A 21,210-nucleotide genomic window follows, 5' to 3' on the forward strand; every position below is an offset into this window, starting at 1 on the left:
GGGTCCTATGTCTGCTGCCCCAGCTAGCACCAGCCCAGAGTGGAACTTGTATCTAACCCCACTTAGCCTCCCATGCAGGCAGCTTTCGGGGTGGCTTCAGGTACAAGGGGATCCCAGAGGCATTTGCCAGGCCTGACCAGCAGCTTCTGGTTTGGGGTGGCTCGGGGCACATCTGCCTCTTGGAAGCCATGATGGGCCTTGGTGTGTGGAGCCCTCACAGTGTGCCGATTTCTCCTCTGGGCGGGAGCACTGTCCCGCATTCTTCCTCCTTTGTAGTCAGACAGCAGCTGAACTGAGGTCTGTGAAGCACCTGCGCTGAGCCTGGTGCTGGAAGAAGGCCCTGGGCCCGGCCCTCCTGCCCTGAGAGGGAGAAGAACACCTGTGAACATAGATACGCCCCAACTCTGGGATTGGGGTGACAGCTAGAGAGACGGAGGTCAGGCAGCCTGGCTGGGAGAAGATAGGTTGTCCTTGCCCTCTGCCCTGCAGCACCAAGGCTCCACCCTGAGGCAGGGGCTCCTCTCTGGGTCCTTCTCAGGGTCCTTGATAGGCCCAAGTCTAAAGGTTAACTTTCCAGTAGGGGGACCAACTGTCCCAGTTTGCCTGGGATTGTGGACATGCCCTGAACACTTAGAGTGCTAAAACTGAGAATGCCCTGTGCAAACCAGGATGACCGGTTACCCCATTGCCAGTAAGGACTCCCTGACCCCGTTGAGGCTGGCAGCCTCTGCGCCTCACCCACTGGGCAGCCTGAACTGGGCTGGTGCCAGGTCACAGCCTGCTCCCAGACAGCTGCAGGGTCCTAGTGAGTGCTGTCCTAATCATCTCTGGGGCCAGTGCCTAAGGAAGACAGGTCTGTGTCCTCAGCCTTCATTTGGGGCCCCGGACAGCATCTCATGCTGTCCCCAGCCTGGGCAGGGACTTCTGTGGCACTCTGGCCACCTCCGCCTTCATGGCTCTCTGGGGCTAGGAGCCCATGCCCAGCCACAGAGAGGGAAGCCTGCCAGGGACTGGTGGGCCTGAGGGGAGGTCAGAAGGGGGAAACTGCTCTCCAGTCGCCCTCGCGGGAGCACTCCTGCCCAGAGGCTTCCCGGAGGACCCCATCTCCAGTCCTTGGCCCTACGGTGGTGCCAGGTGGCCCTGCTCATGCTTCACATGCTTCCTGCTGCCCTGGAGCCCCCAGACCAGAATGTTGAGGGGCTCCAGCCCACGCTTGCTTTGGGGCCTGTCGCTTCCCTCCCTCCGCTCTGGGGCCCGCCCCCTGGGTGCCTGCATTTAGCTGTCAGGTGAGTGCCTCCTGCAGGCCTGGGTCTGCTGCCTGCCCCGATGACAGCTGTGGACAGCCAGGCTTCATCTGTGGGGTCTTCCCAGCACAGAACCCCAACATGTCAGTCAGAGGATAGTGGGGCCCCAGGCTTGAAGCCAGTGGAGGTGTCCCCTAACTCTGATGTAGCCCTCCTTAGGCCACTGCCACAGTTCCTAGGGGCAGTCTCTTGGATGCAAAACTTTCTCCCCAGCCCTCTGGTCATAGGGTCCCTTTATCCTAAAAGAGCCCGTAGGGTAGACTGTTGCTCTGGAAGGGAGCCCAGTGGGAAGGAGGCTGGCCACACGGCCCAGTCAGAGCAGATCCCCCACCGAGAGCCCTGCCCCCCGCCCCAACTGAGCCCAGGTCAGCCATAGGGCAGATGGCAGCGTTGAGGCCAAGCAAGGGAGCTGCCACTGGTTCCACTCAGCACGCTCAGCACCCAAGAGGAAGGCGAGGAAGCACAGCTCCTCAGGGGCGGTTCTTCAGTCTTTACCCATAGTGCTCCCAGAGGGCTCGAGGGGCAGGGACCAAGAGCCTCCCTAAGAACCGCACCTCACCAGACCAAGTGCGAGTCCCCACTTTCACCTTCCACACAACCTGGCCCTGGCCTGGACGTCTTCCTCTGGGCTTCTTCAGCCCGGGTACACTCCACCCCTGGGCCGGCTCTCACCCTGACCCTGCGTCAGAGGAGAGCAGTGGGATCTGGAGGGATGTGGGTCCCCAGCTGCCCTTGGCCCACCCACTGGCAGGAACCCCACCGTGATTGCCAGCAGGAAGTGCGTGGGCCAAGGTGGACTTGGGTTTCTGGCTTTGAGCTGGGGGTGTCTCTGCCTTGGTCCCCGGCTTTCCGTCTTGCTGTGGGGAGAGGGGTGCTCGCCACTGCGCTGTAGGGCGGGCTGTGGGCAATGGGGTCCTCTCCCTCGCTGAGCCCCCTCCTCTCCTCCAGGTGATCCGCAAGGGCTGGCTGACCATCAACAACATCAGCTTGATGAAGGGTGGCTCGAAGGAATACTGGTTTGTGTTGACGGCCGAGTCACTGTCCTGGTACAAGGATGAAGAGGTGAGTGGCTGCCAGGACAGGGTCATCTAGCTATGAGGAGACACTCAGGCACAAGTGGATGGGCGTGCCCCAGATGTGCTCCCTCTGGGTGCCACTCACTCGAAAAATGTCCCCTGAGCACCTCTCTGCCTGCACCCTCACTCAGGTCCAGGTGCCTCAGAGTCACTATTAGAGTCCTAGAGGTCAGTGACCATGCTGCAGGTTGCACATGGCTTCACAGCTCCTCATGGCCCTGTGCAGTTGAATGTGACAGTGGGTTGACTTTGACTTCCTGGAGAAGGAAAGGGAGACAGAGGCAGGGGGAGCTACAGCAGCCTGGAAGGCTGGGGACTGATCCCAGCTTCCACAGCCATGGTGAGCACCCTTGGGTTCTGTGCCCAGGCTCCTGGATTGCCTGGGTTCCATTGCCTATGGGCTGTATGGCCTTAGGCAGGCCTCTAGGAGTCCCTTGGTACACAAATGGTTAAATGCTTGGCAGCTAACCATGTGGTTGGAGGTTTGAATCCACCCAGAGGTATCTTAGAAGAAAAGCCTGATGACCCCGAAACTCAGCCATTGAAAACCCTATGGAGCACATTTTTTTGACACACGTGGGGGCACCTTGAGTTGCACTTGGCTCCATGGCACCCCGTTTAGGAGCTCCTGGGGAGTGTCGTCATGGCTTTTGCCAGAGGCTTGTTCTGGGCCCCTCCCGTGCCCAGCACAGGAGACGCTAGGCCGTGGTCTTGAGAAGCCTGCTGAGGGTTCCAGGGTACTGGCTTGAGCACTGTCATCCAGGCCCTTCCCACCACCATGCTGGCCCAGCCTCCTTGTCCTGGCCAGCCCTGCCCATGGGTTTGCTTAGTTCTCTTGACAGAACAGCAGCACCGTGCCTTCACAGCCTGTGAGTGACACCACTTGCTCAGTATGGCCTCCTGTTGCTGCCCTGACAAGGGACACATCAGCAGCAGAGAGTCACCAGTGAGAGGAGCCCATGAGTGGCCCTCAGGCTGGCTCTCTTTTGGCCCCGGCTATACTAGGGTGGGATATTTGGATTGGGTCTCATGACAGAGGCCCAAAATGCAGGCACTTAAAGATGACATCTGTGTCTTTTCTTTGTCACGTGTGGAAGTCGTGGGCCAGAGCTCTTGGCAGCTCTGCCCTGGGAGGTGGCCGGGCCCCGGCTCCACCTCCTTCATGGGGCTCTTCCTTGTGGCCAGCAATCACTGCCTGTGCCCCTTCTCCATCTCCCTCTAGGGTTTGAAGAGGGAAGCACCAGCCTTGCTCTACTCCCATTGCACCCACCAGATTCCAACCTTTGTAGCTACTGTGCACGGGAACTCTAGGCTTAAGGCTGGGTGCCTGATGGGCCAGCCCCAACCCCAGCTGGATCCTGAAACACCACCTGTCGCTTTCTGATATTGGGCAAATTGGGCCAGTCTTCCCAACATCTATGTCTTGTCTCCTTAGGAGCATGGTTGCCCCCTCTCCGGATGGAGGTGGGTGGGCAAGGCCATGTGCCAAGGTCAGTGAGTGTTTGGGGGTTTGGCATGGTTGTCACTGTCATTTAGTCTTCCCAGCCCCTCTTGCTGTGGGGTAGGAACTGTCCCCCACTGCACAGGTGAGGCTCTGGAGGCTGAGAGGTGCTGATTTTGCCCCATATCATACCATGAGCCCAGAGCCAGGCAGTGAGCCAGGTATGCCTGGCCTCGGAGCCCTGGTCTTGACCTCGTCCGTGCTGCCCCACTGCCTCCCTGCTGCGCTGGGTGCAGGGCTGGCCTGCCCATTTCTGTGGTCTCCGCTCACCAGGGCAGCAGCTCCACCAGTGTGGCCCAGGTGTGTCACCAGGCACCCTGGGAGGAGAGGGCTGCCCCACCTCCCCTCCCCTCTCCTCCAGAGCTTGGGAGAGCCCCCTGTGAGAGTGCCTAGCCCCTGGGGGCCCCCTGGCAGCTGACCTACCCCTGGGATAAAGCTCTCCTCCCCTCTTTAAATCCTTACACCAACCCGGTGGGGGATGGCAGTATTATTACCCTATATGCCAGGTGAAGAAACTGAGGCTGCAAGCAGTGACTTGCCTTGTGTCCCACTTGGGAAAGGGTCCTCCATGCGGTAGGTGCTGGGGTGCCTCATTTGTGACATTGCTCACAGGTGGGGACATGCCTGTGGGTGTCTGTGAGTGCAGGCTCCCTGGACTCAGTCCCACGTATTGACCATGCCTGCAGCCCAGGCCAGATGAGGTGACTCTGAGGGAGAGTATATGGGGGTGAAATGTGACCATCCCATTCCTGAGGGCCCCCTGAGGGCCCCCTGAGTGACTGTCTGGACTGCTCGTTCTAAACCCAGGGTGGCCAGGGACAGCAGAGCCACCATGCAAACATTTCAGGGGTACCTTGAAATGCAGGGTAGTGCCCAGGACCCATACCTGCCTTCCAGAACCCTAAATGCAGTGGGCCTCACAAGGTTGGGATGTACTGGGGCCAAGACCAGGTGTGGCCTGGAGCCTCCTCCCACCATGGGCAATAACCATTCCTGGAAATGGCCAGGGTTGGGGAGAGGAGACTTTTATGTTCTAAAGGCCCCTCTTGCGGCCCCTGCAATACATCAGCCATCAGGAAGAGGCAGAGCGACGTGGGGTCTGCAGAGCAGGGACTCCAGGCCAGGCTCCTGAGGCCAGACCTCAGCCTGGCAGTTCACTGCTCCACAGGACATCTAACTCAAAGAGGGGCCCTTGGTCAGTCCCTCCTCCAGGGTTGATAGCAGGAGCTTTGGCCGCCCTGGGGGCCCCAGACTTGAGGCAGGGGAAGTTGAGGGTGGCAGTAGTGAGAACCAACCCAAGGGACTCTGTGTGGCCCAGACAAAGCAGGCTCAGATTCCAGCCCCGCTGCCCACGCTGCCATCCCCAGCGGGGGCCCTCCGGGTTATACATGTGGCAGCCAGCCCTGGGGCTTCTTAGAGATGGCTCAGAGACGAGGCAAGCCGTCAGCATATCTTTATTAAACAAATAATTGAGGAGGCGCATATGGTGTGGGGTAGGGTAGGAGAGTAACTGCCAGAGCCCCCCCCCCCGGCCCCCTGAGCCCTGCGGCTCCCTGTGCGGGTCCCTGGGGCTGCTTCTCCCACCCCCAGGGCCCTCTTCTTCCTGCCAGCATGTTCCCTTCGAATCTCTACCCTGGTAGGAAACGGGGTGCTGGGTGATGACACTCACCTCCGAGTCTGCCTCACTGCAGGGGATGGCAGTGAGCTTGGGGGCCGGCGGGGGGGCCGTCCTGAGGTGCCGCTTGCCCGAGCCCAGCCTAACCAATGTGCAGACTACTGTACACATTCAGAACCCCTGAACAGGTAGTCTGAACACTGGGTTGGCGGGGCCGGTTGTCTGCTGGGGGGCCCCCCAGGCCGCCACGCTAGGCCGCACCTCAGCACCTCCGAGCGAGGACGCCCCTGCTCCTCTTGCAACAACTGCGCCGTCTCTTCTGACGTGGCAAGTCTGAGGCTGCCTCGCATCTGGAGAAAGTTATGGGTTTTCAGGAAATCCTAAGGAGGGGGTGGGGGAGCGGGTGTGGGGGTGGGTTGGAGTGTTTGGGTCCGTGGCCTCTGTGTGCAGGGGAGGTCTCTTTGGGGGACGGTAGTGGGGGGGGGAAGCATGTACCGTTCATGTGCGTGTGCATGTGCGTGTGCATGTATGTTGGTGTGTGTGTCTGCCAGCAGCATCAAAAAGACAACAGCCACGTTTTGGGCGGAATCACAATATAAACACTTCCAGATGTGGCGTCTCGCTTGGGACCAGGATGGACCGTGACTCAGTTACTTGGCCCCCACCAGCCAACGGTGGCTTCCTGCCTCATGACATGAGAGGCGGGGCAGCAAAGGCCCTTCCACAAACTTCAGGCAGGGGGGACTTCTAGAGCCCCCAGAACTTGAGCACCGCCACTCCCCCTTGGGTCTACAGCCTGAACTGCAGGGCCCCTCTACCCTGCTCCCTCCTCACCAGAACCCTGTAGGCTGGCCCTGGAGCCACCAAGGGAGTAGAAAGGCCTGGTGGCCTCTCAAGAGCACTGAGCTCAGCATGTCTCCACACTGTGTTCATCTTCATTTGCCATGAGGAGGGGCACTTCCATTGTCTGTGGCTGACAGATGGAGAAACTGGGGTGCAGAAGGGGAGTGACGTGCCCTAGGCAGGCAACCAGGCAGCATGCTGCGTTGGTCCCTTCTGGGGTCCTAAAGCTGCAGCAGAGCCCATGCACCAGGCCTGCTGTTGTCCCCATTCCTGCCCTGCCCTGAGATGCCAAGGTGGCCTCCCCCCTGTTGGGGAGTCCCTGACCTCCCTCCCCCTCCATCCCTGCAGCCGCTCTTCAGTTCTGTGGCAACAGCCATATTAGACCTCTTTCTGGAGCTTTCTGGTGGACAGTGACAGGACACATGAGGAAAAGCGAACTGCTGGGTGAAGGGCAGGTCTCTCCTCTCCAAAGAAGGCCAAGTGTTGAAAGGCAGGCCCACGGGATGGTAGAGCAAGCCTAGCTTTGGGTCAGATAGACCTGGCTCTGAAGGGTTAGGTGACCCCCAGCCCCTGAGCTGGTGTCCTAGAAGCACACAGCACGTGAAGCTTCCTGGGCAGGGGGGTGGGGAAGATGTGCGAGCTGACAAGCAGTGCAGGGGGCAGCATTGAGGCCACAGCCTCTTCAAGACCTCCTGGGTGTCAAGGACCCTGACTGCACCCTGGGGTCCTGACTTAGAAAACCTGGGTAACACCCTGCCCAGCCAGTTGCCCAGGATGACCTTGGCCAATGTCGATAGCATGACTCCTAACTCCGTGACTCACCTGCTACCCTCCCCTGGCAAGGAGCACCCTCTCTGGGCCTGCTTCCCAGCAATCGCTGGACTGCCGGGCCTGGCACACAGCGCCCCCTGGACAGGGCTACTTCAGGAAGGAGCACTTTGGTGGCATTGCATCAGGCATCAGCTCAGGGGGCCGTGCACTCCAGCTCTGGGATCATCTGAGAGAGCCAAGCTTTAAATCCCAGCCTGTCCTGAACTCACTGCCTGTCCTGCTTAGTGCTTTAGTCCCCACATCAGTAGAGTGGGGTCAAAGTTGTCAGTCACCCCAGAACTGTTGTGAAGGTGTACCTGGTGGAGTGGAGGAGTGGTTGGATGCTGGGTAGAGGGGCAGAGCCAAGCAATTTTGAACATCAGCCGTTTTGTTAGCACTGAACCAAGGAGTCTCTGCTCTTAAGGAGCTGGTGGGTCATTTATGGAGACAGCAGTTGCAGTCAGTAAGCAGAATCCATGGTGTACTGTGCAAGTGAAGTGCCAGGGGGACAAGAAGGGGGACAGAGAGAGTGAGGGGTAGGGGCAGGGCAGGCTCTGCCAGGAGCGTGCCTCTACACAGACCTGAAAGGGTAAGGAGAGAGCTGTGAGTATTCTAGGCAGACGACTTGGCTGTGCAAGGGCCCTGGGGTGAGCCTGCCTGGGACGTGGCTGGGGCAGAGCACGTGAGTAAGGGTGGTGGCAGAGGCATCGGTTAGGTAAAATGATAAGCACGGAAAGTGTTGGGTGTTCCTTGCTGGGTGCGCGGCCTGGGCATCTTTGTGAGAGCCCAGGGCCACTCTTTTCCCTTCCATCCTCAGGAGAAAGAGAAGAAGTACATGCTGCCATTAGACAACCTCAAAATCCGTGACGTGGAGAAGGGCTTCATGTCCAACAAGCATGTCTTTGCCATCTTCAACACGGAACAGAGGTGAGGGGCCCACAGGTCCACGGGAGGGCTGGAGACAAAGACTCTGATCGTAGGCGTCCAGCAGCATTCACGGAGCATGGGGTGTGTGTAGGCGCTGCAAGTGGCCTGGGACTGCAGCAGCTCCCTGCTATGGGGCTACACCTTCTAGAGGGAGGCAGGTGAGGGCCAGGTCAATGTCATGGGTGCTTCCACTGGGAGGGTCAGAGACTGGGATGGAGTGAGGGTCCACGTGGGGTAGGAGCCATTTAGGGCTGTGGTCAGAGGGAGGGACAGGACCTGACTCAGGTGTTCACAGGTGCCCTCTGGCTGCTGTGGGGGGAACAGACTGAGAGAGCCAGGTCCAGGCAGGAGGTGATCGAGGCTTGAGCAGGGTAGGGCTGAAAATAGGGAGGAGGAGGAGCTGGATTCTGAGCCAGGTCAGACAGAGCAGAACAAACTGGTGGACATGGGTGTGAAGGAGCAAGGAGTTGGCAGCAGCCCTCAGAATCAGGGACTGATGTCAGCAGAGATAGGGAAGGGGGCGGGGGGACACCCATGGGAAGGGAGAGAGGCGGTGTTCTGGACCGAGGTCTGGGCAGAGGTGTAAATTTGGGTGTTGTCACTGTATGTGGATGGGGTGTGACGTTCTGAGACTGGTGAGGTCACCGTGGCGAGTATAGATGGGAACAGCAAGGGCCAGGAGGCTGCGAGCCCATCCATTGCAGGAGGCACAAGCAGAGGTGTCCCTCTCAACTCAGGAAGAGGGCCCACTGGCAGGAGAAGGGGCTGAGCATGGACCCAGGCGAGGCCCTCCCCAGACACACACAGGGCATCGTCTGGGAGCCTGGGTACCTGAGTCGGGGTACCTGTCAGAAAAAGCCGGGTGCCCCGCGTGACCAGCTGGCGGGCGTTGGCAGCCCTGTCTGACCCTGGACCGCCTTCTGCGCAGCCTAGTTCCTGCGGAGCTTCCTGTGTTCCCCGAGGCTGTGTAAGCAGATGCTGTGTCCTGCTTTGTGCTGGGCTGGCTTTGTGCTGAGGCCTGCGTGGCCACCTGCTGGCTCCAAAACCCTTTATAGCTCTTCTAGGCTCGACCCCCAGGGTGAACAGGAGACACCGGGCTCTGTGTGGGCTGTGCTGGGGGCACGCCTCCCACCTTCCTGAGCCCTGTGCTCCCTTGTGCTGTGGAGGATGGAAACAAGATAGAGTTCTGTTTGTTTTTGGATGTAAATGAAGGCCAGACTTTGCCTCCAGGGCAGACTTTGCCTCCAGGCCCACCTTCTTATTCTTCCACCTTCTTCAACACCCACCTTCCACCTCTTTGTCCAAGATGGCTGCCCACATTCCAGCCATCAAAATGGCACTCCAGCCCTCCCCCTGCAGGACTCCTTCCAGAAGCTGCTCAGGATGGCTGTTCACCAAGTGCCTGTTGTCCAGTGATAGGACCATGCCTAACTCAAGCCTAAGTCTCACGTGAGGGCTGTAGTGGCAGCCTGGCAATCTTGGCCACTTCTGCTGTGTGGGATGAGATAGCACACGTGGTGTGTGGGACAGGGCCTGGTGTAGAGAACGCTGTCCACGCACACTCATTAATGTCTGTACTGTTTTTTATTCAGCCTTGTTGCTCTGAACTGTTTTATGCTCACAGACCACCTTTGCCCAACATGTCACAGCCTTTCCTGCAAGTCTAGGTCCTGTCCCTGGTCATCTCCCCATCTCTGCCCACCCTGGGGGAGGTGGGCACATCCTAGTCTTTCATTTCCAATGTAGTAGCTACTGGTGACATGTGGCTATTTCAAATGAACTGACATCCAGTAAAATAATAAACCTACTGTTGTTTCCTTGCCGCCATAACGGTGTGCACATGAACACCCTGGCAGGCGCGCTTGAGATCATCTGCCAAGAAGAGAGGTGGATGCCAGGTTCCCATCAGGCTGCTATCCAGCAGCACTGTCTAGTTCTAACTGTGATGGTGAAGCACATTAGCAAACCTGCAATCACAGATGATCACAGAGTGGGGAAACGGGTGTGAGCCTCACAGGCATGTTACGCACACGCGGGGTGGTCGGCTCCAGGTGTGACGGGCAACTGAAAGATCTAGGGCAGTGGCAGAATCATTTGCTCCTCTCCCATCATGGTTTCGTTGTACTGACCTCGGCCAGCATCATGGACCTTGAGGGAGCGAGATGAAACACACAGGAGGAAAAATCCAGGGGTTCTTTTTCTGGGGGGGGGGGGGTGTAATACATAAATACAAAATGCCTCAAAAGCAAACTCACTGCCATCTAGTCTATTCCAACTCATAGCAACCCCCATTGGGTTTCCAAGGTGGTAAATCTTTATAGGAGTAGATTGCCCCATCTTCCTTCTGAGGAGCAGCTGGTGGGTTTCAACCACCAACCTTCTGGTTAGCAGTCAAATGCCTTAGGCACTGTGCCACCAGGGCTCCTTAAAATGCCTCAGTGGACCCAAAAAATAAGTAATTTACTTCCTCAGTCACTCTAGCCTGATTTCTAGTGCATAGTAATCACCTGTGGCCACCATATTGGAGAATGCAGTAGGGAGCATTTCTACCATCGTAGAAAGTTCTTTTGGCCAGCACTGCTGTGGCCTAACCTGACAACCCATGGTAGGCATTTCCTAGAGGAGGGTTTGGTGGGACATGTGTCCACTTCCAGGGGGTTTGTTGGCAGTATTTGGCCCCCACAGAGAAATGCAGAGGAGGGGATGGCTGAGCTCACAAAAACCAACACCCACAGATGCTCTTACATGCATATACTGATTGCATGTGCTCTGCTCAGAGGGCGCTGTACTCACATTCATGGCATCAGTCTGCCTGATGGAGTGTAGGTGCTAATCCATCCTTGTCTCCCAGATGAGGAGTCAGGCAGGCCCCAGAGCCTGCGCCTCCACTCAGTGCCCCTGCAGGGCCCCTCAAGCAGGGTCAATTGTGTGACCCACCCTTCCCATCACAGGAATGTCTACAAGGACCTGCGGCAGATTGAGCTGGCCTGTGACTCCCAGGAGGATGTGGACAGCTGGAAGGCCTCATTTCTCCGAGCTGGGGTCTACCCTGAGAAGGACCAGGTGAGGGAGCTGCCTGCCAGGCCAGCACCACCCCTGCACTGCAGAGAAGGAAGCCTCCCACAGGGTGAGCCCTTGCCAGGCCTGCATTTGCCAGGCCGCTGAAGGGTTGTACCAGATACCCATTCATGCAAGTGAACCAGAAGTGGCGTTTGTTATCAGGGCCCATGAGGTTCTCCAACAGAGGCCAAGAACAGGGACACAGAATGGCCCGGGAACTTGTCTGCTTTGTTCTTTGCCCTCTTCTCCCATCCTCGATGCAGCATGAACATGGTTGCCTTTGGTCCCAAAATTAGCATGTTCCAATCTGCAGGTGATAGGACTCAGCCCAGCTCTGGCCAGGGGCCGCCCAGGGTGGCATGGTGGGATACAGCCATCGGGCCAGCCCAGAGGGGCAGCTGTTAGTGGGGCAGGGAGAGCAGTCTGCAGAAGAGGGGGACACACCACACTCACCTTAAGCTGAAGTCACTCTCACCACCTCCTCTTCCCTCCTTGTAGACGGAAAATGAGGACGGGGCCCAGGAGAACACTTTCTCCATGGACCCTCAGCTGGAGCGCCAGGTGGAGACCATTCGCAACCTGGTGGACTCATATGTGGACATTATCAACAAGTCCATCCGCGATCTCATGCCAAAGACCATCATGCACCTTATGATCAACAACGTGAGTGCCCACTGCAGTCTCCGCCAACAACAGGGTGGTGGCCAGTGGGTGGTCTGTAGCCAGGGTTTGGCCTGGACACAGTTTGCATGCAGTTAAAAATGAGACTAAGTAACCCCAGTTTTAAAAAATCAGAGTCTGGATGCCTAGCCTTTCTAGAGAAATCTGAGGGTGTGGGCCACGTGGCCATACTCAGGTAATTTTAGTCAATAATTCTGGCTGACAACCTGGGCATGCTTGCCACCTGTTGTGTGCTTTATGTGTTGTGGTCAGTTGCCCTTGACCCCATGTATGCAGAGGAAAACTGCTGCACAGGGTGACCTTTCAGAAGCAGGTTGCCAGGCCTATCTGCCGAAGCACCTCTGGATCATTTCAAACCTCTCACCTTTCAGTTAATAGTCAAGCACTTGCCCATTTGTGCCACTGGGAACTTTTATATATTTATTTGGGCCTCTTAATAACCCTAGGAGGAAGCATTGCTTTCATCCTCATTTTAGAGACAGGAAAACAGAGGCCTTGGGAGGTCAAGAAACCTGCCCACGTTCTCTCAGAGAAGGCGAGATTCAGACCCGGGCAGAGTCCTCGCCGTGGCCAGCTTCTGGGCAGCCGGTGCCACCCCCACCTGGAGCCTAGTCCACCTTCACTCCTAAGAGTTACCTGCCTACCCCAGGGCCCACCTGAACCTCCCAGGACTTTGAGTTCCCCTCCCATGAAATACAGCCATACAAACATCTCCCGCTCCAGGCTGCTGTAAGGGCTCGGGGTTTGCACGTCAGACTTTTGGCTCAGCTCTAGGCACTCAGAAATACAGGTGCTGGGTTTGGTTTGTGCTGTGACTGTAAAAGGTCCAAAGTAAAAGTCGCAAGTCCTTTACTTCCACCTCATTCCTCCTGCTCTCCTGTGTGGTGATCACGTTGACAGTTGTGTGGGTGTCCTTCCAGAGATGCTTCCCATATAGATAAGATACGCGATAGGTGGTTCTGTGGCTGCGAAGTTTGGAAGGCATTTATGCTTTGACCCAGCAATTCTACTTCTAGTAATTTCTTCCACAGACACACTTGCCCACGTGCCAAATGTAAGCATGTATGTACACTGTCAATATTTTTCAGCAATGTTCTGAAGCAGCCAAAGATTGGAAAAAACCTAACCACCCATGGTCTAGCATTACACGCACACTCACAAAAGGAAGCTCTCCAGGACTATAGTAACTTTCATGGTTAAGTTAAAAAAAATATGGAGCAATACGGAACATACAGGAAGCCATCATTTGTGTATGAAAAGAAATACATATTTAGGATAATGTGCATAAAAATCTCTGGAAGTTTGTACAAGAGCCTGGTGAGAGCAGCCACTTCCTAAGAGGGTCCTAGGGGTCCAGGAAGGCTGGAATGGAAAAAGTTTTCACTGTACTTTGTTTTATCTTTAGGTTATAGTTTATTTTCCCTTTTACCAGTTTTTCAAAATTTAAGTTTTTGAATAGCTGATGTATACATACAATTCAAGAACCATCGAGTCTGGTCATCTTTGCAGATGTTGAAAATGCACCTGAGAAAACTCGGTGTCCGTTCTTGACGAGACATCTGTAACAGGAGCTTTCCTTTATGAGATACCACAGACCGCTGAGATGTGTGCATTTCCCTCTCAAAGCCAGTCTTGACCTCAGTGGGGAGGCTGTAGAAGCATCCTGTCTGAAATCAAGAACAAGGCAGTTGTTGCTCCTTTTGTTTAACTTTATTCTAGAGTCACCAGCCAATGCAGTTAGACGAGAAAAATAATTTAGAAGGGTGAAAATTCAAAAGAACAGGAAAAATCATTCCTGTTTGCAGAAGATGAATTTGTGTACCTGTAACTACCCGAGAAAAGTAACTGAAAAATGACTGTACCCTGTCAGAGGCTTCAGAAAGGGCCAGAGTGTCAAATGAAGGAACAGAAATCAGTAGTTGTCAGAGAATAGTCAGTAAGATGGTAGAATGGAAGGAGAGAATTAAGATACTAAGAATACATGGGTTTCATGGGAATCGTATGACATCCTTGGGGAAGAACACTTGAAAGTAGCCCTGTGGGACTCAAGGTAACTGGATGGCGGGCTCCTACATATGAAACACTTCACACATTCTAAAGTAAAGTAAAACAAACAAGCTCCACCAGGTGCAGTGAGCGCTTTGCCAGCCAGTCACAGTGGCCAGCTGACAGCAGGGAGGGTGTGGCCCCAAGCAAGGCTGACCCCTCCTGCCCTTGCCCCCAGACAAAGGCCTTCATCCACCATGAGCTGCTGGCTTACCTGTACTCGTCAGCAGACCAGAGTAGCCTCATGGAGGAGTCAGCCGACCAGGCCCAGCGGCGGGACGACGTGCTACGCATGTACCACGCTCTCAAAGAGGCACTCAGCATCATTGGGGATATCAGCACCAGCACTGTGTCTACGCCCATGCCTCCTCCCGTCGACGACACCTGGCTCCAGACCACCAGCAGCCACAGGTCTGGGAGGCCCAGGCACCCATTGTCCTGCACACCTGTCAGGGTTTTGGCATGAAACGGCTTAAGGCCAGGGTGGGCAAGGGCCCAGGGAACCCACCCCAGATGGTGGAGCACAAGGCTAGCCACAGTGGGAGTGGCTCCCGCCTGGGCCTGAAAGGACAAGGAGCATAAAGGGCTAAAGGTCCCAGGTGCTGGAGCTCAGGACTGCCCAGCAAAGTGGGGCAGATGGTGAATGGATGCCCTGACCTCTCTCTCCTCCCTCCCTCCCTTCCATCTCCAGGAGCTTCCACTGGTTAAAGCCAGAGGTCTGGGACCTGGTTGGAGCTGGCTATAGGGGTTGGCAGGAGCTCTGGTAGCGTAGTGCTTACGGCACTTGACTGCTAACCAGAAGGCTGGCGGTTCAAACCCACCAACCACTCCTCGGAGGGAAGATGGGGCAATCTACTTCTGTAGTGATACTGCCTCGGAAACTCAAGGAGGGGTCGCTTAGTTGGGTCCGACTCCACGGCACATAACAACAACAACATAGGGGTTGGCCTCCTAGTGGAGGGCCCAGAACACTGAGAGGGAGAGAGTTTGGAGGACAGAGGAGGGTATAACCAGCACACCCGACCTCCCCAGAGCTTTCTGATGGAAACGAGACCCTAGTGGGAGTGATGCACAGCGCTGGGCAGGGACACCTCTCCAGGGGCAGGGCAGGTGGCAGGAGGAGAGTTTGGGAATCTCATAGAAGGTACCAGCTGCTGAGACCTCGGGGAGGCACCAGTCCCCGGGTGTGGAGGAGCAGCAGGTGCTAAGGCCCCAAGGTGAGCTGTGGGCCTCTGGATTGGAGCTTGGTTTAGAGGGCAGAGCTGAGCTCTGGAAGGCTCTTCAGCTGCGGAGGGTAGGCTTAGAGATAAGAGGTTGGTGGAGCTGGGCTGGTCGGTGTGGAGATGCCTAGCTGGGTGGGGACTGCAGCGTGAGATCCGAGGGCATCAGGAGCCCTTGGTCCAGGGTGATAGAGGACAGTGAGGCAGGTATGGGGACCCTGGCTCAAGTCGGGTTGGAGGAGAGCCCTCCCTGAACAGGTTTGGATACGGGCACTGCCTTCACCTAGGGCTAGGCCTTCAGCAGCATCGTCCCAGGTGGTGGCTGGGGCCAGCCCCTCTAGAGAGGAGACTGAGACCAGCACTTGGTGGGAAGCACTGTGCCTACCCCCTCCCCAGCTCAACCACCCTCTCCTTCCTCCACAGCCCCACTCCACAGCGCCGACCTGTGTCCAGCGTGCACCCACCAGGCCGGCCCCCAGCAGTGCGAGGCCCCACTCCAGGACCCCCCCTGATTCCCATACCAGTGGGGGCAGCAGCCTCCTTTGTGGCACCCCCCATCCCATCCCGGCCCGGCCCCCAGAACGTGTTTGCCAACAATGACCCCTTCTCGGCCCCACCTCAGATCCCATCAAGGCCAGCTCGGATTCCACCCGGCATCCCTCCCGGCGTGCCCAGGTAAGGCTGGCCGCAGGGCCCCCTTGTGTCCCACCCCCTGCACCCAGGTGTCTCCCAGCAAGTTCACCATGTGCAAGAGCGTGTGGGGGTGGTCGTTAGCATCCCCATTGGCTGACGGGGAAATGGAGGCCCAGGAGGCCACGTCACTTGCCCAAAGTTGTGGAGCCAGAGATGGGCGATCAGGGCCGACTTCAGGGCTCCCCAGCCTGGGCCTCTGCCTAAGCAGGTGCTTTGGAAGACCTCACACTAGACACCTTCTGGGTTTTACCATTGTTTCCTTATTGAGCACAAACGGGCATCAGCCATAGCACCAGCACCCTACCCGACCCCAGCCCACCCTGTGGCCTGGGCTCCATTCTCTCTTCTCCTGTGAAGAACCTGGAGCCCTGGATGGAATCGCAGGGTACTTTCCCAGGGTCGCACAGCAAGCAAGTGATGGTGGGGCACCTATGCCTAGGTCTCAGTGACTCCAAAGCCCGGCCCCCAACAGCCAGTGAGCCTGGGAGCCCCATGCCCCAGATCGGGAGTGACTAGGGTGGGACTGGTGTGGGGTGACGGGCCTGGGTCCTCCTTGCTGCCCTGCTTCCGGCCTCATTGCCCTCTCCCCTTCCCCATCTGTCTCTATTCTCTTTGCAGCAGAAGACCCCCTGCTGCACCCAGCCGACCCACCATTATCCGCCCAGCCGAGCCTTCCCTGCTCGACTAGGCTGCGGGGGGCATGTTCTTGGGGGCTTCGCACACCCGCCATGCAGGAGCTTCGGTGGTCTGGGCCCCTCTGCTGCCCCTGGCCCTCCCTGCCACTATGTGGGACCAGGCCCCCTGCGGGCAGCACCATCCCTCCCCTAAGCCTAGCCTCGTTCCCAGCTGGACACTGACCACTGAATGAAGGGGCCCTAGAGCCAGGGTGTTGCACTTTGGGGGGTGGGGTCCCAGGGTGGCAAAGGAGGGAACTGCACCCTGGGTGCCATCTTCAGGTGGGGATCCAGGCTGGCGTGGGGGAACTCTCCCAAGGGCTTCTCTGGCAGGGGGCTCTGAGGGCGCCCTTCCTCAACAGCTCATTTGGGGCTTGAGGAGTGTCCACTTCTCAACAGGGTGAGGCCCCATGAGCCCAGATCCGGGGAGCCCATTGCCTCCCCCCAGGCCCAAGTTGTACATACTTCTTCCTCGTCTGTATTAACTGCACGATGTGAGCCCGGCCCGGCCTTGGCTGCCGGAGGTGCCTTTGCCGGCCTAGAACCCTCAGCCTGGCTGGCCTCACTCTCCCCTCTCAGCCCTGCCTTATCCTGGGTCCCCTAGGATGGTGTGGGCTCAGGCTGTGTGTGGCTGGGGAGGCTTTGGGGGTCTCTCTGGGTCCTACCCAGACCTGCCTCCCAGGGTGGGTCCCAGGTGGTCTGAGACCCAGCCTGCTCCTCACTCAGTGTGACCACTATAAGTGCCTGCACTCTGTATCCTATTAATAAACTAAAAATAAAGGGAAGACGCTTCTGGTGGCTGCTGTGTGGGCCTTTTGTGTGGACATTCAGGCTGAGGACATGGGGAAGCCGGCCCTGTAGCAGGCCTGCAACAGAATGTGTGTGTGTCCCCCACCATGGGCACTGTGTTCCTCACTCCTCTGCTCCACGGACAGGATGGGAAGAGCCTCTTCAGGAGACGAAATCATGCTCTAGAGGGTGGAGCCTTTGCTTTCCTTAGTACCACAGGAGTGGGAAACGCATGTGCACACATGTACACGCACACACGTGGGAGTAGCTGGCTGCTGTCCCTGAAGCAGCATTGATGTAGGACTGGGATGTGATCTAGAAATGGCATCTGATTGGCTGAGGGAAGGGGCGTCCCTGCCCTCCGCCCCAGACCTCACTGTCGCCAGGCCCCCTCCCTGCCCCCACAGTGCCATGGACATTCTCCAGGCCCCCTGCTCCCTTTCTTGCCCTCTCAGGGGCCCAGGCCTGCTGGCCCAGCTAGGGACATAGTCAAACTTTGCTTTCTGATTTCTTTTGTGCCCAGGCGACCACCTCCATTGGCTCCTGCCCGACCTTTCTTCTGAGCTTCGTGGGAGACCCCTCCTGACTCCTGGTCATCCCAGGCCTGGGGCCTTGAGGGCAGGTCTGTCCCGAATGGTGTCCCTGAGTCCCAATCACCAGGCTCTGTAATTTCTGACCATAATTTATTGACTGTGGCACACAGGCCAGATCCTTTGTCCCTTGAGGCTCCTAGCCAGGCCGCCCCTCAGCACTGTGTAGGACCCCTGCAGGGAGAGGGAGAGCGGTGGGAGTCTTGCAGGCCCCCTCCTGGACCTGGGTTACTGGACCTCACACCCTGGCTGCCCTCTGCTGGGCTGAGGGGCTGGCCCCTTGCTGCCTAATAAAGTGACTGTCCTGGCAAGAACACTGCAGCAGCGTCTCCTTCCAGCTCCTGACAGGAGCAGGCCTCTGCCCAGCGGGCACCTGCCCCCAGCATCAGCAGCCAGCCTCTCACAAGGGAGACAAGAACAGGAAAGGCAGACGTGGGGTCCCAGAGCAGCAGGGCCCTCTCACCACCACCTGACTCAGAGGCCCCAAGCCCAGGTGGGAAAGGAAGGGAGAAGAGTTTGTCTCCTGGGCCCTGCACCCCATCGGCAGCACTGGTGCAGGCTGGAAGACTCGGCTAAGGCACGTTGACAGTAGGGACCAAGGCAGAGGCCAGAAAACCTAGGGCTGCGTTCAAACGCTGCAATGCCCACCATGCATGACCTCCAGGGGAGCAGCAGCAGCCCTGGAGGCCCCAGGCTCACAAGCCAACGGGTGTTCCCTGCCCAGTACCGTGGGGAGGTGCACAGCAGCCTCTCCTCAGATGCCAAATAAAGCTGATGAAGGGACCCGCAAATCTCCCACTCATCATGCCCCTCTGCACCCTTTTCCCCTGGTCTTTGCTCTGGGGCAGGGGCTACGTGGGCACGGGGCGCTTGTCCTGGAAGAAGCGCTTGAGCGTGCAGACCTGCAGCACAGCCACCAGCAGCAGCACGGCCACGTTGACGGCCGACCAGAAGCTGACCCGCTCCAGATTGCCCTCCTGCAGGTTGCGGTCTCGAGCCTCGAAGGCCCGCAGCAGTGTCAGCACCTGGATGCTACGCTCCAGCCGGGTCCTCATGGTCTCAATGGACTCCTGATGGGAAGCAGAAGGCAGAGAGCAGGTCAGGCCACTGTCCTCCAGGGAGCAGAGACAGATTAGACCAGAGGAGACAGGAGAGTGACACGGGGCGGTGGGGTGGCCAGGCTGCTGGATGCAAATCCTAGCTCTTTACTCCCTGGCTGTGAGCAAGTTCATTTACCTCTCTGGACCTCAGTGCCCTCTTCTCTACACCTCACGTTACTGTGAGAATTAAATTATCAAAATGCATGTACGAAAAAGTAAAGCTTAACGGGACAGTCACTGGAATCAGACTGCCTGGCTTCAACATTGGCTCTGTGGTTTGCAACCTATCGTAGCCTTGAAAAGCTCCTAGTCATCCTGTTCCTCATTCTTCACCTCCACCCCATAAACTAGGGATACACAGAGCTCAGGACCTACTTCATGAGTAGCTATGGAGATTTAATGAGGTATTCAAGCCCTGAGAACAGAATTTAGCCTAGAAATGTGGGGTCAGGCCAAGGGGAGGGCCGCAGTTGAGGAGGAAAGGCAGAGATGGGGAGGCGCTGCCTGGGTGCACCTTGATGTCCTCCATCTTGACATCTAGCATCTCTTCTGGCTCCACGGCCTCAGGCCAGCCCAAGGCCTCAGCCCAGCCCTCAACCTCCTCGTCATCCTGCAGACTGTCGAAGATGAGTTCGAAGAACACCAGCTTCTCAGAAATGGTGCTAAAGGAGTTGTCAAAGCACAGCCTGTAGTCCCCGGCCTCGGTGGGTTCCACCCTGCCAAGAGACACACACAAACATGACTGCAGGGCAGGCAGGATGGTAACCCGAGGCCTCAGGGAAGGGCAGGACTGTAACTGAACCCAGGCCGGCAGCAGGACTCACGTGTGCACCCCGTCTGCCTTGCGGGACTCGCTGACCAGCAGCACGCCCTGAGGGCTCTCCAGGGAGAAGTCCACGTCCAGCCCAGCACCACCGATCACCTGGGGTCAGGTAAAAGCAGAAGGGGGATCTGGGGGTGAGTCCACAGCCCCTTCCCAGAAAGGCCAGGCCTGGGCCAACCCACACAGAGCCAACATGGGCCACCAGGGACCTACTGGTCTATACCAGCCCCTTACTCTGGCCCGCCCCAACCATCCCTCTAGCCGCACCCTTTCCTGTAGCTCCACCCTCAGTGGTGACAGTTTAGTGATGCTCTTTCATTCCTGCGTGGTGCGAACGTGCTCTGCTACTAACCAAAAGGTTGGTGGTTCTAGTCCACCTAGAGGTGTCTGCTTCAGACAAATCTGGCCGTTGAAAACTCTATGGAGGTCAGTTCTAAGCTGACACCACCGTGAGTGTCCATAAATTACAATGGCCTGAAGGCAAATGGTTGGTTTTTCCTTTCACCTGGTCACACCCCGCTCGAAAGTCCTGATTGACGTTTACCTGGCCTCACCTCGAACAGGGCAGTATCATGCCATCTTTACCCCACTCGCAGAAAACCTCGTGTTGACCCCGCCCTTTCTTCTAGTCTTCCTATCAGCATCATGGCCACGCCCACTAGTGTCCCTCATTAAACCCAACCCCTTTGGCCTTGCGAACTGAGGAGGGTCCTGCCCTCTAAAGGACTTCCTCTCCTTCCTCTTGGCCCCACCCCCTCCACCTGTCTCACCCTAGCCCCGCCTCCTCCAGTATTCCCACCCCTCCGCTCCCACGCACTACCCTGCCCCCACTGGCTCGCGCTCCCTAGCCCCGCCCACGCGCTCCCACGCGCGGGCTCCTCCTTCTTCCCTCTTTAATGCACATCTCGCATCGGCTGCTTGGCCACGCCCTCTGTCCATTATTCCCCTCGCTCCGTGTTGGGACCTTCTACCTGGTACTCGGTCTCCAGGCTTGCATTAGCCGGCGCAGACTGGTAGAAACACTGCTTCCTCCCCGCGGGCAAGAGGAACGTGAACTCACCATCCTGGATCGGCGGGGGCCCTGCCCATCCAACCCCCACTGGCGGCAGTAGTAGCCACAGGGCCAGGGCCAGGGTTAGGGCCGCGCCGGCCGCCATCATCTGGGTCACCCACCGGTCTGCTAAAGGGTTGCGTCTCCTTTAAGGGCTAGCCCTGCCTGTCTGCTACTCACTGTAGCTGATTGGCCGCCGCTTCTGCCCGTTGTTCAAAACCAGCGGAGCCAGGCGTGAAGGACCCCTGAGGGTCTAGTTGCCCTAGAGAGTGCCTGATGGATCTAAAAACGCTCCAGACTCCTGGAGACTTTTTTCTGGAAGATCTCCAAGCAAAATCTGAATTGCTGATGGAGGAAAATGATAAGAAAAAGTGCGTGGTGGCCCATCCTCCTCCGGCAAAGGTTAG

General features: G+C 57.5%; 2 protein-coding genes across 2 annotated transcripts in view; one reads left to right on the forward strand and one right to left on the reverse strand.

Moving 5' to 3' along the window:
- The window catches only part of DNM2 (dynamin 2), a 103,451-nt gene extending 86,987 nt beyond the window's left edge, over positions 1 to 16,464 (forward strand). Inside the window, exons 15-21 of the mRNA XM_007953586.2 lie at positions 2,253 to 2,366; positions 7,967 to 8,076; positions 11,028 to 11,139; positions 11,635 to 11,799; positions 14,042 to 14,274; positions 15,507 to 15,758; positions 16,395 to 16,464. Of these exons, the coding sequence (XP_007951777.1) occupies positions 2,253 to 2,366; positions 7,967 to 8,076; positions 11,028 to 11,139; positions 11,635 to 11,799; positions 14,042 to 14,274; positions 15,507 to 15,758; positions 16,395 to 16,464 (1,056 nt within the window). The remainder of the gene's footprint in view (positions 1 to 2,252; positions 2,367 to 7,966; positions 8,077 to 11,027; positions 11,140 to 11,634; positions 11,800 to 14,041; positions 14,275 to 15,506; positions 15,759 to 16,394) is intronic.
- A 2,216-nt stretch (positions 16,465 to 18,680) lies between these two features.
- TMED1 (transmembrane p24 trafficking protein 1) lies at positions 18,681 to 20,912 on the reverse strand. Its single transcript, XM_007953590.1, has 4 exons — positions 20,724 to 20,912; positions 19,754 to 19,851; positions 19,444 to 19,645; positions 18,681 to 18,899 (listed from the first exon to the last, which is right to left on the reverse strand). Exons 1-4 carry the CDS (start codon positions 20,910 to 20,912, stop codon positions 18,681 to 18,683), a joined length of 708 nt encoding a protein of 235 aa, XP_007951781.1.
- Between the last annotated feature and the right edge of the window lie 298 nt (positions 20,913 to 21,210).

The sequence above is a fragment of the Orycteropus afer genome, unplaced genomic scaffold, assembly GCF_000298275.1.
Source record: "Orycteropus afer afer isolate SDZICR_OR568_19922 unplaced genomic scaffold, OryAfe1.0 scaffold00402, whole genome shotgun sequence".
Taxonomy (NCBI): domain Eukaryota; kingdom Metazoa; phylum Chordata; class Mammalia; order Tubulidentata; family Orycteropodidae; genus Orycteropus; species Orycteropus afer.

Coding starts and splice junctions, on each gene's coding strand:
- TMED1 (XM_007953590.1), bottom strand. CDS start 20,912: ATGATGGCGGCCGGCGCGGCCCTAACCCTGGCCCTGGCCCTGTGGCTA. Junction 19,646..19,753: donor AAGGCAGACGGGGTGCACAC/GTGAGTCCTGCT, acceptor GTCTCTTGGCAG/GGTGGAACCCACCGAGGCCG. Junction 18,900..19,443: donor TCAAGATGGAGGACATCAAG/GTGCACCCAGGC, acceptor GCTTCCCATCAG/GAGTCCATTGAGACCATGAG.